The sequence below is a fragment of the Protopterus annectens genome, chromosome 12.part0, assembly GCF_019279795.1.
Source record: "Protopterus annectens isolate FY-2018-M chromosome 12.part0, PAN1.0, whole genome shotgun sequence".
Classification (NCBI taxonomy): domain Eukaryota; kingdom Metazoa; phylum Chordata; order Ceratodontiformes; family Protopteridae; genus Protopterus; species Protopterus annectens.
Window position 1 is genome coordinate 1,291,712,749 of NC_056746.1, and position 15,683 is coordinate 1,291,728,431.

The 15,683-nt window shown below is 36.8% G+C and overlaps 1 protein-coding gene across 1 annotated transcript in view; it reads left to right on the forward strand.

The window, feature by feature from the left end:
- The window catches only part of CCM2L (CCM2 like scaffold protein), a 382,173-nt gene that overhangs the window by 318,648 nt on the left and 47,842 nt on the right, over positions 1-15,683 (forward strand). The window contains exons 6-7 of the mRNA XM_044090342.1: positions 8,493-8,628; positions 14,674-14,737. Of these exons, the coding sequence (XP_043946277.1) occupies positions 8,493-8,628; positions 14,674-14,737 (200 nt within the window). The remainder of the gene's footprint in view (positions 1-8,492; positions 8,629-14,673; positions 14,738-15,683) is intronic.

Consider the following 15,683-nt stretch of genomic DNA (forward strand, 5'->3'; position numbering starts at 1 on the left):
TGTTCCTTTCATATTTCCCTAATCTTCAGTTCCATGGCTCTCTGATAATGTGGGGTATTCTAGAGGAGAAAGGTTAACATGCTGCCCAAATAACTAATGTTTTGTCATGGCAGTACATTCATAAAATTTGAATTTCACTGTATTTCACTGAAGTTGCTTGAATTTTCTGTATGTCAGAGTCCAAGTGCTAATGCACTTGAAAAGATGATTTGGGGGTTTCATTCTTTCAGTAGTACATTGTAAACTGATGATAACTCTGCTAGACATATCTGATTTAATGGCAGCCATTGTCTTTTGCATGAAAACAATACAGTTCAAACACTGTTCATCCGCTGTCATCGGTAAAACAAATGGAAGAACAAGAACAAAGCAGGAGTCTTATCACTATAGTGTGACAGCCTAGTAGGAAGGTTATTTTTATTGGATTAAGTGATGACATTTTTTTTCTTTCTAAATGCTTCTTTTAAGGTTTGTATCATTCACTGCATGACTAGTCACTGTTCCGTTGCACATTTGATGAGCTACCTACAGGACATTTTCTAAATCAAATATTTGTTGGATTGCTGCTTCTAGCTTTCTTGCATCCAGCTAGGTATACTAATTTGGCCTTCCTTATCATCAAGAGTGCCAGTTTTAATACAACCTGAATAAAAGTCTTTCTTAGTTTTCTGTCCGGGATTTATATTAATTTTGCAGAATTGCCTAATTTGTATTATTACATCCATTACTGCTCTACATGCTATACGATACAGCCTCATTTTAAAAGTTCATATTTGCATACTCCCACAAAGACAACTTTACAAATATACTTATTGTTGGAGCTATCAAAGACACAATATTCATTTCTCCTGGCAGAATAAAGAAATGTCCACATAGAATACAATATCTTAATTTAGTACATACATTTACTGTGTAGTAATCTTGGTAAAAGTTTAGAAGATAAGAGATAAGAGAAGATGGAATATCGTAATACTGTCAAGATTTTACAAGATATTCTGTATGAATAGAAAAACTATTTAATAATCAGTCTAATGTAAAAAATAAGGAAATAATTGGTCATGCACCCTTCTGTTTCAAGCTATACTGAACACGCTTATTTTTGGCTGCCATAGGGATCCTCAGCTGACGAGCTGCTTTGCTTTGGTTCCAAATGCTTACAATCTCCATATCTGGCACTATATCCCCTGCTTAGGGCTTCCCTGATGGATAGAAAGGGGAAGAGAGAGAGAGAGAGAACGCTGTTTTGGTGTTATCCTTAAATTAGCAGTGTTTCATATGTTGTCATGTGCACAAAGGCTCTTTGCAGAGGAACTACTCCCAGCATGCTGACTATCTTTGCTAGGAAGCTCAGGTAATGAGATGTGTTCTCTGAAGATGGGCCACCTCTGGCCTTATCATGACCATGCCTCCTGTAGTTTGGTGAGTTGTACTTTTGGGTAAGAGTACTAATGCGCTGATATTGATATAATGTGTGGATGTTTGTACACAATTAAAATATTTAGACAACCCATATTTTCAAAGAATTAAAATAAGAAAGACAAACAATGATTTATAGAACTACAGAATTAGGACCTTTAAAAAGAAATTAAAAACATTCCTTGCCGAAACGATTAAGCAAGATTACATATAACATTTCAAATTCAGTGTTGCTAAAATGGAGTTCACAATGAAATACTGTCACATAAGGAGAAAAAAGATGTCAAGTGTTAGAGGATGCAAGGCAAAGGAATATAAATCAGTGATGTAAGTGGACCCTATATAAGAAGAATATTAGAGGTTCAAAACAGAGAGGCCATGAAGAATGGTACAGGCTCAAAACAGAGAGCCCATGAAGAATGATAAAAATTCAAAACAGAGTGGCCATGAATAATGGTACAGGTTCAAAACAGAGAGGCCATGAAGAATGGTACAGGTTCAAAACAGAGAGACTGTGAAGAATGGTACAGGTTCAAAACAGAGAGGCCATGAAGAATGGTACAGGTACAAAACAGAGAGGCCATGAAGAATGGTACAGGTTCAAAACAGAGTGGCTATTTTCTTTGGTACAGGAGAGGTGATAAAGGCGTCATGTAGTCTAAACATTCCAAACTGTAATTATACAAGTGAAGTCCAAATTAAATATTCTTGCAGTAGATGTCATAGGGTAACTAAAGTGAACCATTAGGTTGAGAATGCTTATAAAAATGTATAAGGTAAAGCATATAAGATGGAGAGAGTAGGGACCAGGGATACTGGCAATAGGGTGGGGACCAGGGATACTGGTAATAGGGTGAATCATATTGCTTAGGGACACAGGGATATAGTAAGTCTGGACTCCAAACACTGTTTTTCTGTTTTCAAAAAAATTAAATTCTATTTTCATGAGATGAAATCCAGAAAATATGCCCATGATTTTTAAATGGGTCATTATGACTTGTTCCATATCAAGATATATGGAAAATAAAAACAGTTTCTAGGCACAGAACACTGTCTAATGCAAACTGACAATATTATAAATAAGAAATATGAGCAGAAATATATATTTTGGTGAATTAGCTCTCAGGCCAAATATGCCAAATTCTAGATGGTCCAAATTCAGGATTTACCAGTATTTTCCTAGAAAAGATAAGATTAGTGTCCCTAAAAATCAGATATTGCATACACATGGAGCTAATAACAGTGTACATAATGGTCATAGCTAAGATAAACATTGTGGTTCTCACCCAGTACTTTGTAAATGACAAAAGAAGAAAGTGATATGAAAGTTTAAGTACATTTTATATATGTGAATATATTGGCCATTTGAGTTTGTTGCGCACAACCCTACAGTGAACAAGACTCAACTATTTTGAGCTAATATGTATGTATATATATATATATATATATATATATATATATATATATATATATATATATATATATATATGTGTGTGTGTATATATATATATATATATATATATATATATATATATATATATATATATATATATATATGTGTGTGTGTGTGTGTGTGTGCATATGTATGTATATATTTTTTGTGATACCATCGTGGAAGATGGATGGGAGCCTGGTGTCATGGTTAAGGTGGTCACCTTACAGACATAAGGTGCAAGGTTTGATTGTTAGATGGGGTAATTGGTGATGCTTAAAATGGCCCACAAGGACAATTAGCCTAGTACTAATTTATCAACATCTCAAATGCAATGTTGAAAATTAATATTTACCCAGAGACTCCCCATACGCTGGAACAGACTGCCCATACATGCCAAGCAGAGTGCCTCCTTGGCCCTCTTCAAAAGGAACCTTGATGATTGGATGGGCGATAGGAAATTCACCCCGGGGATCACGTCAGTCGCCCTACTAGGCAGGGGTCCAGGGAAGTAAATATTGTGGGAAGAAATATCCAGGGAATTGTTATGGCTAGGCTTGTATAGGCCCTAGGGCCAATAGCCTAGTACCAACCTATGAACCCATGAACCTAAGAGAAACTAGGAGAACTGGATAAGCAAACTGTATACTTAGTCTATAGGAGCATATTAAATGAGTCTTTAGCAAGGGGACAGCTCATAACCAGAAGTGTCAGACATGGCTCTGCTTTCCCATTAAAACAGTCTTTGTCCCCACAAACATTCACAAACCCTGACTGAATACAATCTTCTCTGATGTAAACACATTTCCTTCTAGCGCTTTCCTTCAGATGTGGCTCATAATATTGTATCACTGATTATTGATTAAAGAACTGAGGTAGGTAATGTATATGTGTAAAAGCAACTGATAAAAAATAAAAGTCATAATTTGTTTATTTCAACATAGCAGTTTTTAATTTGAAATGGAATAAAGAAGTTGGTACTTTAATACTCAGTGGAGTAGCCTGTTTTCTATTGAAAAAGGAAAATACATAGTGAAGTGCTTGTCTGTGATCTGCCAGGAGGGAGTTTCACTTCAGAAAGAACCAGGGAACTTAAATTTAGTGCATAATAGCAGCACAGTGCCAGCTAATATAAGAGGTCCCAAGACAAAGAACCAGACAGTACTTTCTACTCAATGACAAGTGAAGAGTCACGGTCAGGTTTCAGGATTAAGCTAGTTTTAGATGTGGGAAGAATCTAGCGCATGCTGGATATTTCAGGCTCATTGTTATCACTATAGCGTAGGAATCCTGTGTTTAGGCTATAGTTCACAGTTCATAGGTTTTCTGTGCTTTAGTGAATAAATTGAATCACTAAGTCAAATGTCATCAGAAATACTTGGTCTAGGCATATAAACCTCTTTTGCATCACCAACAGAATGGTTTGGTGCGGCAGATATATCTAACAGAGGATACAAATGCTCTGGAACAGACTCTCCATCCATGTAAAACAAGGCTCATCCCTGTCCATATTCAAATGTAACTTGGTTCTATGGATGGAAAAACAGAAAATTTATACAAAGACTGTCCACTGTACTACTAATTGACAAAGGCAGCTCCTAATTGCTTTATCCCATGTATGAGTTTCCTCAAATTGTCTATGGTATGATTCCAGTTATTCTCATAAGGGGTAATATATAATTATTGACTATGGGATGGGTAAGACCAACCTCTAACCAAATGAGATAGGTCTAGTACAGTACAAAAAGGTAAAATGCTGGGCTTAAAGTGCCCCCACACACACACTGGCAGCTAGCCTTGTACTTAGATATGAAACAATTAACTATTTATCTAATTATTTGTTGACCAGGTAAGTAGACTACTTGGTCCCTCATTTGGATTGGGAGATTGGTATAATGGTTAAGGTGTTTACCTTGCAAACACAATGTGCAGAGTTTGATTCTAACATGGGGTAATTAGTTAGGCTTAAAATGGCCCACAAGTTCAGGTAGCCTAGTACTAATCTATGAACCTACGAACAGTCTGAACAACAAGAATAAAGAGAAATTTAAACCCACATCTTCTAAGGAGGAAACCAAAGCACCCAGTGAAAATTCACACAGACATGAAGAGAACATACAAAATTTACATAATGAACAGAGGCTGAGACTACATCATCCCCCATATAATTTGTAATTTTTTTTTGACACAGTAGTTAGAGTTCAAGTAATTAAGTCCTGACATAGCTGCTATAGACATCATGTTCTTCATAAAAATGCATTTTAATACAAATCTCTTTTTTCTATCACCTTTCTAAGTAAATACTGTAAATATTTACAAAGTGCTCCTACCTGGTTGCATTTGGCCCTAATGTGTGCATCAGTGTTGTGACACAAGCATCTGTGCTATAGTGTTGTGATACATGCTTCTAAAAACATATGTGCAACAGTGTTGTGAAACATACCACCCAAAACATCTGGGCAACAGTGCTGTGACACATACCACCCAAACAACTGTACAACAGTGCTTTGACACATACCACCCAAACAACTGTACAACAGTGTTGTGACACATACTACCCAAACAGCTGTACAACACTGCTGTGACACATACTACTCAAACAACTGTACAACAATGTTGTGACACATACTACCCAAACAACTGTGCAACAGTGCTGTGACACATATCACCCAAACAACTGTGCAACAGTGTTGTGACACATACCACCCAAACAACTGTACAACAGTGTTGCGAGACATACTACCCAAACAACTGTACAACAGTGTTGTGAGACAGACCACCCAAAATATCTGTGCCAGAATGCTGTGACACATACCACCCAAACAACTGTACACCAGTGTTGTGACACATACCACCCAAACAACTGTACAACAGTGCTGTGACACATACCACTCAAACAACTGTACAACAGTGTTGTGACACATACTGCCCAAACAACTGTGCAACAGTGTTGTGACATAAACTACCCAAACAACTGTGCAACAGTGTTGTGACACATACCACCCAAACAACTGTACAACAGTGCTGTGACACATACCACCCAAACAACTGCGCAACAGTGACCGTGAGTCTTCAGTTGTCATTGAATAGAAAGCACTATCTGCTTCTTTGTCTTGGGACCTCTTATATTAGTTAGCAGAATGATGTTATTATGCAACTAAATTTAAGTTCCTTGGTTCTTTCTGAAGTGAAACTCCCTCCTGGCAGATCACTGACACACACACTACCCTATATATGTTATTTTCTCACTAGAAAATAGGCTAATTCACTGAGTATTAAAGTACCAATGTCTTTATTCCATTTCAAATTAAAAACTGCTATGTTGAAATAAACAAACTATGACTTTTATTTTATCAGTTGCTTTTATACATATACATTACCTACCTCAGTTCTTTAATCAATAATCAGTGATACAATATTATGAGCCACATCTGAAGGAAAGAGCTAGAAGGAAATGTGTTTACATCAGAAACATACTACCCAAAACATCTGTGCAACAGTATTGAGACACATACAACCCAAAATATCTGTACAATAGTATTGTGATACATACCACCCAAATACCTGAGCAACAATGTTGTGGTGCATACTACCCAAAACATCTGTGCAACACTATTGTGACACATACTACCTAAATATCTGCATAACAGTGTTGTGACATATGCTACCCAAACATCTGTGTAACAGTGTTGTGACATATAGTACCCAAAACATCTGTGCAACAATGTTGTGGCATATACTATGCAAAACATCTGTGCAACAGTGTTGTGACATGTACTACCCAAAACATATCTGCAACAGTACTGAGACATATACTACCCAAAACATCTGTGCAATAGTGTTGTGACGTATACTACACAAAACATCTGTGCTACAGTGTTGTGACATATACTATGCAAAACATATCTGCAACAGTAGTTCATAGGTTCATAGGTAGGTACTAGGCAATCGGCCCATGGGCCTATGTAAGCCTAGCGAACAAGTTTCCCTGGCTTTTGCCACCCAAGAAAGTTATTTTCCTGTGCCACTGTTGAGCAGAGACACAGAAGTGATCCCCAGGGTGTATTTCCTATTTCCCATCCACTTATCAAGATTTTTCTTGAAGATTGCTAATGAAGAACATTGCTTGACCAGATGGGTAGCCTGTTCCAGAATATGGGAAGTCTCTGGGACAGGAATCTATTCCTCCAGCATGTCCTGTTTATTGTGGTGACAAGGTTTAGGTCCCTAGAGCATGTAGCTCGGAGGGACTGGGATTTATTTAGGTGTAGCATGTCCAACAGCTCTGGATTTGACATAGCTTTATATGTTAGGCAGAGATCACCTTGGAGTAGGCAATATTCTACGGAGTAAAGCTGGAGGTTTTTGAGGCGGTCAGTGTAGGGCATTTGTTTGAGGCCAGTAATCCTCTTTATGGGGTACTTCTGTGGCCTTTCCAGCTGCTGCAGATGTCTTGTGAGGTACATTCCAAAAGAGGCATTGTACTCTATAATGGGTCTAATGAGTGTCGAGTAGAGGGGAACAATGACCTCTTTTTTCTTGGATGAGAACCCTTTTATGATGAGATGACATCATAAAAGTATATGTAGGTACACATATACTACCCAAAATATCTGTGCAACAGTGTTGTGACGCATACTGTTTAAAACAATTCAACAACACTGAAGTGGAAGTATGAATACAATAACAGGATGAAACACAGTGCCTTCAAATAAACCTTAAACCACATAGAATCTGCATGTAACAGTGGTATGAGATGCATATTCTGGTTTACTGATGGCCTTTGAGCACACGGTAAATGCATTCCTCTGAGAAAATCATCAGAATCAAAAATCTTGTTCTTAACTTGTTACCCATTTAAACACGGGATCGTTGTAACACAAGCTCCTACTCAACGCACCAAAGGGCTTCTTCTGTCATCTTTTTGTATGTTTGCATTGTCATTTAGCACACACAAAAATAAATTTGAATAAAGAAGAGAATGAAGTCAGTTGAAATAAATAAATGTAAATGAGACACAAATGGCAGAATTGATGTAGCATGCACATGGAATCACTAGAAATATAGAAAAAGATAAATCGGAAACCAAAAAGGAGCTGTGCATTCTTCAGTCAGCAAGGAGAAAATGGTGAATAAATGTTGTGAGCGGTCCTTATCTGCATTGATTCCACATCCATATAAATGTTGCAATCAGTCCTTATCTGCATCGACTTCACATCCATATAATTGCTTAGCCACTACATTCGCAGTTTGATTGTCAATATTCTTTTACTTCTTCTGATTATACATCTATGGCTTTTATTTCTGTTTTTCTGTGATACTCACTTGTTTATAGGAGCTGAGCCAAACTTAACAACATATTACCATCTCTTCTGATACTATACACTGATAACTCAGCTGGTTATATATTTTTGAAATATGATTGAATTGTAGTAAAATGTTCTTCTGTTTTGCTCTGTTACAAGATCATATTTCCCATGCTACACTTTATTTTTTTTTTCTTTAACAGCATCCTTTAATTATCAGTTTGTATCATTTAGCAAAAGCTGCAAAATGAAAAACAAGCTGCAGTCAAAACCTGAAAGTTATCTTTAATGTTTAGCCTGCATTAGAGGAATTACTGTATCTTGCATTCTGCATACAGGATGCTGCAGAGGAATCGTGTGCTCTCATATGCCAGGTCTTTCAAATCATCTATGGTGATCAAAGCATCGAATGCGTGGATCGTGCTGGGTACCATTATACAACAACTCCAGAAAGACCTTGGCTAATAAACAGAAGTAAGTTCTAACTTAAGACATTAAACATTATGTACTCTGTTTTGGTTTGCTTCAGAATCAGTTCTCTTAAGCTGGCTTGCTGGATCATTGGAGCCCAGCAGCCATTCCTGAAAAATAAGAAATGATACATACAGTAATAGTGTTAAACCTGTTGTATTTATAACTGCTATTAATTTATTCCAAATCTGAGCTCTGTGTATCCTCTCTGCAAAGTAAATAGAGTGCTTACATCATGCTGGCAAATAAAGCAAAATGGGTGTTTTTCAGCAGCCTCCCTATGAAAACAGTTTTATCACAGTAGTCACTGAACAGAATTCCGAAACAATGTATTACTTCTTGCAACTCTGTCTCAAGCCTTAATTTCTAGCGACTGTATCCACGGCTAAAGGCCTTTCATTCTCTGCAGGCCTGGATTTGATGTACTTGCATTATTTAGAAAGCTGTGTCCCCTTTTTCTCCCTCTCTGTCCTGGATTGTAACAGATAGGGCACCAGGGCCTAAACATTATACAAAGTTTGTGATGCTGCCATTACTTTGAGAGGCAGAATGTTTGCAACCTGCAACTGACAAAGTAACTTTTGAACACATAGGGAATGACAGAAGGCATGTAATTAAGGTTGAGGCTTGTAGACAGATTCAGTACTGCCATGTGGAGACAGATGGTATGAGTTCCCTCTCTCTGGCTATGTAGCATTTAAAGTGTACCCATCAATAGTAACCTGCTTCACTTCTATGAACACCTGAGAATATTTTGTTAGTTTATTAAAGCGCAAATGCCTGCCTTAAAGCCTGCATAAACAAGTCGTATCATGGTACAGTCGTCTGTTTATTCTTAAATGAATGTAAATGACCCAGTTTCCCTTCTAGTCCATTGGACATCACCTTGACTGCTGAACATAGTAGGATGAATATCGCAAACTAATGATAGAGTGGTGAAGCTGGCAGCATTGTTGTCTAATAACACTTGGCTCTCCAGATCATTTCCTGGTCTGGGTGTCTTTCATGCTATTTGCATGTTGTTGCAGTGACTGCATGTTTTTTTTTTTTGCTATATTCTTCAAGTTCCAACTACATCTCAAAAACATGCAGCAGGTTGTCTTGTGAGGTATACAATTTATTCTTGATATGTATGTCCAGTGTACATATGTGAGCAAGTTTGTGAGGCATGTGCTTTGATAGGCTTGTGTGTTGTCCAGTATATACATTCTCCCTTTCATCTGTTTGTCAGGGAGGGCTTCAGCTTCTTGTGACCCTGGGCTTAATAAACAGCAAATGGAATGAATAAATGATACATAATGCTGCCCCCCTTTCCACAGGAGCAAACATCAATGAGGTAGCCAAAATTGTTTTGACAACAGAGCAGGGATATTAAACAAATGACAGTTTCTCTCAACTATCCAGAGTTTTGCAAAATGTCCAGATTTTTCCGTCATATTTTTATTTGTCATAAAATGTGTGGTATTCATTCAAGTCTCTGAGGATTGAAGTCACTAAATAATGGCATGCATTTGAGTTTCAATATTCATATCCTTCAGAAAATGCATGCTAACACAAGTATTGTTATTCTGGAAACTTCCTAAGTTTATAAGAGCAATGTTTAAAATTTGTCCCTATTTTTGTGTCTTTGTCCCTCCATTATTTTAGGCTTTACCAAAATTTCTTGTACTAAGAGGTTGAGGGGCATAAATTAGGATGTTTTTCATAGTTTCCCAGCATAGCCTATTCTTCAAGATCTCAAAGTTAAAAGGAACCATGCGCTACCATGTATCATGGTCTCCCACAGACATCAGAAGTAAATCAATGAACATTAGTTAGTGACACATGACAGTCTAGCATGCTAATGGTACCATCTTCTATTACCTTAACTTCTGCAGACTTCATGTCTCATATCAGCTGCCCTTTTATGCATTCCTACCATGCCTCAGTTCCACTTGTATCGTAAACAGAACAACCTGCTGAGTAATGGTCGAACACAGCCTCAGATGCAACCTGAGATATTTGGTTATATATGCATCTTATCCATAACAGAATTAGAAAAAAGGATGATACTATGACAGAGCACAAACAAATAAATGTGGAAAACTGGAAGGATACATCCTAAGCTCCAAATTTCTAGGGCATGTTCTCAGTTCCAGAATTTTTTTTTATTACCAGCAAAGTAAAAGTGAAAGAAATATAAAGTGTCCATTTTATAAGTTGAAAGCATCTCTGAAATGGAATTTTTTGAGTCAGTAAGTATACTTTTAAATCCATGCTACAGATCACCTCGATACCTTTTAATCCACCTCAAGATAGTAAGGCCGAAGTCCTTATCTCCCAACTTCAACTTAACCCTAGCAAAGCCCGATACATCATTTGTATCTCCCTACCGCCTGGCAATAATATTACTACAATAGAGGACATTCTAAGCTGGGCGTCTACTACTTTTCCACAAGAAACCATTATACTAGGGGACTTTAATACAGACTGGAAATGTGTGAATACAGAAAACCCTTCATCTCCCATTAATCTTCATGGCTTTAGTCAAACAATTACCACCACCACTAGATTTAACAAACTAACAACAAAGAGAGTATCTTAGATTAGATATTTATTAATAAAGAGTAACAAATCTACAAGGTAGCAACTCTACCAGATAACTTAAGTGACCATATGTTAACTTACATTATAAGACAAAAGAATGACATCCCTAACAACCCCTCTTATAGGACCTCACGAGCCAACAAACGCTTTAACCCTATGGCTTTCCAAAATGAACTTAATGCTTGTAACTGGAACCCACTAAAGACTCTCCCTCTTGAGGAGGCTGTCAAATATTTTAACTCTAAATTCTTATCTACCCTTGATAACCATATACCTAAACGGTCAATTAGAACTAAGTACAAACCAGTCCCCTGGCTCTCAAAAGATACTAAACAAAAGATACTGCTTAGGAACAAATCTTAGACCAAGTGGAGAGCATCCAAAAACATCTCTGACCATCAAACATTTAGACAGTTAAGAAATATTACAAAAAAGCAATACTCACTGATAAAAAACTACTATTCTAAACTACAGCAATCACACCATAACAATCCACAAAAGTTCTGGTCTAGCTTAAATAGACTCCTACACCCAGGGCACTCTAGAACACCACACCCTCTAGGGTCTGATAACAATTCCTCCCATCAAACTGCCAATGCCTTCAATACCTTCTTCACTGACACCATAAAATCTTTAGCCTGTCAACTTTCCAGAAACAACTCTGGTATCCCTACCTGTTTACCTAATACTCTCCCTACATTCCAAATCCAACCCATCGCTACCTCGTACACCCAAAAACATAGCCATAAACTTAAGCCATGTACACCCTCTGCTGATGAAGTACCATCTGAATATCTGCAAAAAGCAGCTAAAGTTGTTGCATATCCAGTGTCCATACTTATAAACAGAACCATTCCTGATATCTGGAAAATCTCCCACATTATCCCCTTACACAAAGGTGGTACCTCCAATGATTATTCCAATTATAGGCCTATAGCTCTCTTATTCCTTAGCAAAAGTTATGGAGAAATGCATTCACCATCAACTAATTAACCACTTAACCCTACATAATATACTAGCTAACTGTCAGCATGGCTTCAGGCCATTCCATAGTACCACCACAGCTCTCCTATCTTTCACCGACTCCATCAGTATAAACCGTAATAACAACATCCTCTCATCAGACCTCTTTCTTGATCTATCAAAAGCTTTTGATATGGTCAACCACCCCCTACTCTTAAAATCTCTTGAATCACTTTCTCTAGACTCCAAGGCTGTTCTCTGGTTCACATCTTACCTTACCAACAGGCAACAAGCAGTCCTCTGGGAGAATAATCTATCTGTCCTCTTGCCAGTCTCCCTAGGATTCCCACAGGGCTCCATTCTAGATCCACTTTTATTCTCTTTATTCATCAACGACCTACACTTAGCAATCATTCAGGCTACCTGCATACAATATGCAGATGATTCCAAGCTTATATGCTCGGCCAACTCCACATCTAAATTACAATCTCTAACCCAGACAGTATTTAACACAGTAGAAACTTGGTTCTTAAAACATTGCCTCCTTTTGAACACTAAAAAAAACAAACTCCTACTCTTTACACCTAACAGTAAGTCCCCCCCTTTAAATATCTCTATCAAATCGAATAATGGCACACTTATATCCCCTGACTCTACTACCAAACTGCTAGGAATCATAATTGACAGTATCCTTACCTTTGATAACCACATAAATAACACTATTAAAAGCATAAATAGAAAATTGGGCTCCCTATACAGAATAAAACCCTTCTTAACACCATCAGCCAGAACTACAATTGCCCACTCTCATCTAATCTCAACTCTACTCTGTTCTTCCCCCACTTATACTAACCTAAAGAAAAACAATCTTGCTAAACTAGCCAACTCCTATAACAATATTGCCAGATTAGCCACTGGAAACCCATTTAGAACACACCACTGTCTGAACCTACAGCAGCTAGACTGGCTCGAATTAAAAAACATTTTGATATTTTCCCAATTTACCATTGTCCATAGGATTTTCTACCAACCAAACAACACACCCATACTTTCTAACCTTATTACCCCCCTATACAAACCTCAATTCCTTACGCTCTTCCACCAAACTACTGGCTACCATAAGCAAGTCCAATAACTTGGCAGGTGACTCCTTGTTTTCTAATACCGCTGGAAAATATTGGAACCTGTTACCAACAGATCTAACTTTACTATCCCCCTTACCACTCTTTAAACAAAATCTCAAGAAACGTCTTAAAGCAAAATGGTTATGTCCTTGCTGCTACCCTGACTAATTCTCTGCTTTAGCTATTGCTCCATCTCTTTTACTGCCTCCTCCACTAATTAATTACTTTTTTCTCTCCGTAGAAAGTAATAACTGTCTTAATTTATTCTTACAACTAGGAACTGAGATGAATGAAATTGTGTATGTACTGTAAGCTACCTCATATACCTTTATGAATGTGTGTCCTATCCTTTTAGATATTAGTGTCATAAATAGTATTATCTCTTTAGCTAATGCTCTTTAATTATTTTTTTATATTAATGTAGAAAATCCTTATGTTGTGTTACTCAAATAACAATGAATTCTTTTGACTAGCAAATACTCTGTTATTTTTAACATAATTTTTCATTCATAATTGTAATGTGAATTTTTTTATGTTACTTTTGAAGCTTTTCTCCCCGGGCCTCTGCTGAAAATGGAAATATATCCAGTTGGACTAGCCCGGTTAACAAATGTAAAATAAATAAAATAAATAAAAATAAAAATAAATAAAACTTTACATGAGACAAAAGGGACCACTAAGAATATGATTTAGGTCATCCTACAAATAATAGCTTGAAATATTTTACTCTAGTCAAAGAAATATAAAAAGATGTGAACAGTGGTATGGAATTCCTCTGAATAAGAAAATATTTTGTTAAGTCCTATATATAGAATGCTGCTAATATATTTTAGCTTTGTCAGAAGCTTGATTATGATGTTTATGCAAAGCTTTGAATATTTACATTTTCTTTCAAACATATCTAAAATATTGCATCTATTTTTGCTGCATCTTCATATCTTGATTAATTACTCTTGATATGCTTTTTAAGTAACCGAATATTTGGAAAGTAGCCGAGACAATTTTTTTTTGCCAAAATATACAAGCAAAATAAATGATTAGCAAGCACATTGTCTCTGTTTTACAGACTCTTGAAAGTATTCTGTAGAAGAATTTTGTCTTGAAATTTATGATTCAATTACTAGACATTCCCTGGGGAGACTTGTCTTGCTATTTGAGATATTGTGCTTTAAATGACCCATAAAAATGATAAAAGATACTAAATCTCAAATGCAGTGTGCCATCATTAGACCCGAAAAAGTTCCTTTTGCAATGTTTGTTATGACTCTGGTAATTGAATCAATTGTCTCTGTTTCCATTAACAACTTTATGTTAACTAGAAAGGACGTGCACAGCCTTATTTTGTGCTTAATTCAGTTTTTTTTATCTTTTGTAGGTGACAGTCGACAAACAGACATGACGTATGGTTATGATGCTGATTATAGCTGCTGCAGTTCATTGTAAGCACTATAAATCTTTATTTTTCATATATTAAAGCTTGTAGAAATCTGTAGCATTCATGTGTGTATTTTCTAACAATGCCAGAAACATTATAAAGTCATATAACTTAACAACTGGTCAGAGCATTTTGCATGAATATACATTACATCCAGAAAACTGCAGACCATATTTGTATTGCATACTAACTTAGCAGAAGCATATATCATACAAATAAATAAATGAATTATCACCTACTAAGTGATTTTCAGAAGTAGATGTGTCCATTTCTCACACATCTTGTGACTACTTGAAATGTGCTCTAGGACATATTGTAAATATATCACCTGCAATGATATATCCCTTACTGAAAAGGACTGCAACAGAGGAGAATTAGTGTGATACAAGTCTACCTCAGACAGAATATCTGATCTGGTTAGGAATCTCTGAGAAGCCAAAACCTATCCAACACCTAACACTGCATGGAATGTAAAATTCACTGTAGCCTCTGTGAGCAACTTATCTTTTGATCCTGAAGTATTTTTCATAGTTCTGCATTATTTTGTTACAGTTTCATGTTATTATATTTTGTTAGCCAAGTAGCTCTCTTAAAGTATGTGGTTATATTTATAGGGAAAACCCATGATTTGTATTTGCCCTTAGCTTCACAATGCATATTTAGATAAAAAAAATAAATGAAGCTGAGAGGTCAGTTCTATGGCACACAAGGATAAAGCTCTGACAGCAGGTCAGACAATCCTGGATTGACTAGCAGCTCAGGTGGAAGTGAGCAGCTGATGTCAGTATAAGCATCTGGGGGGAGGATGTCATATACTATAATACCCGCACCTATGGCAAGGAAACTTGCAGGGGATGCTGAATATCATCTGCGGCTGTGTGAATGACTCTGCCAAACTGGGTCCATGTGGTAGCCTTCACTGAACATGTGCAGGAATGTGCACATTAACA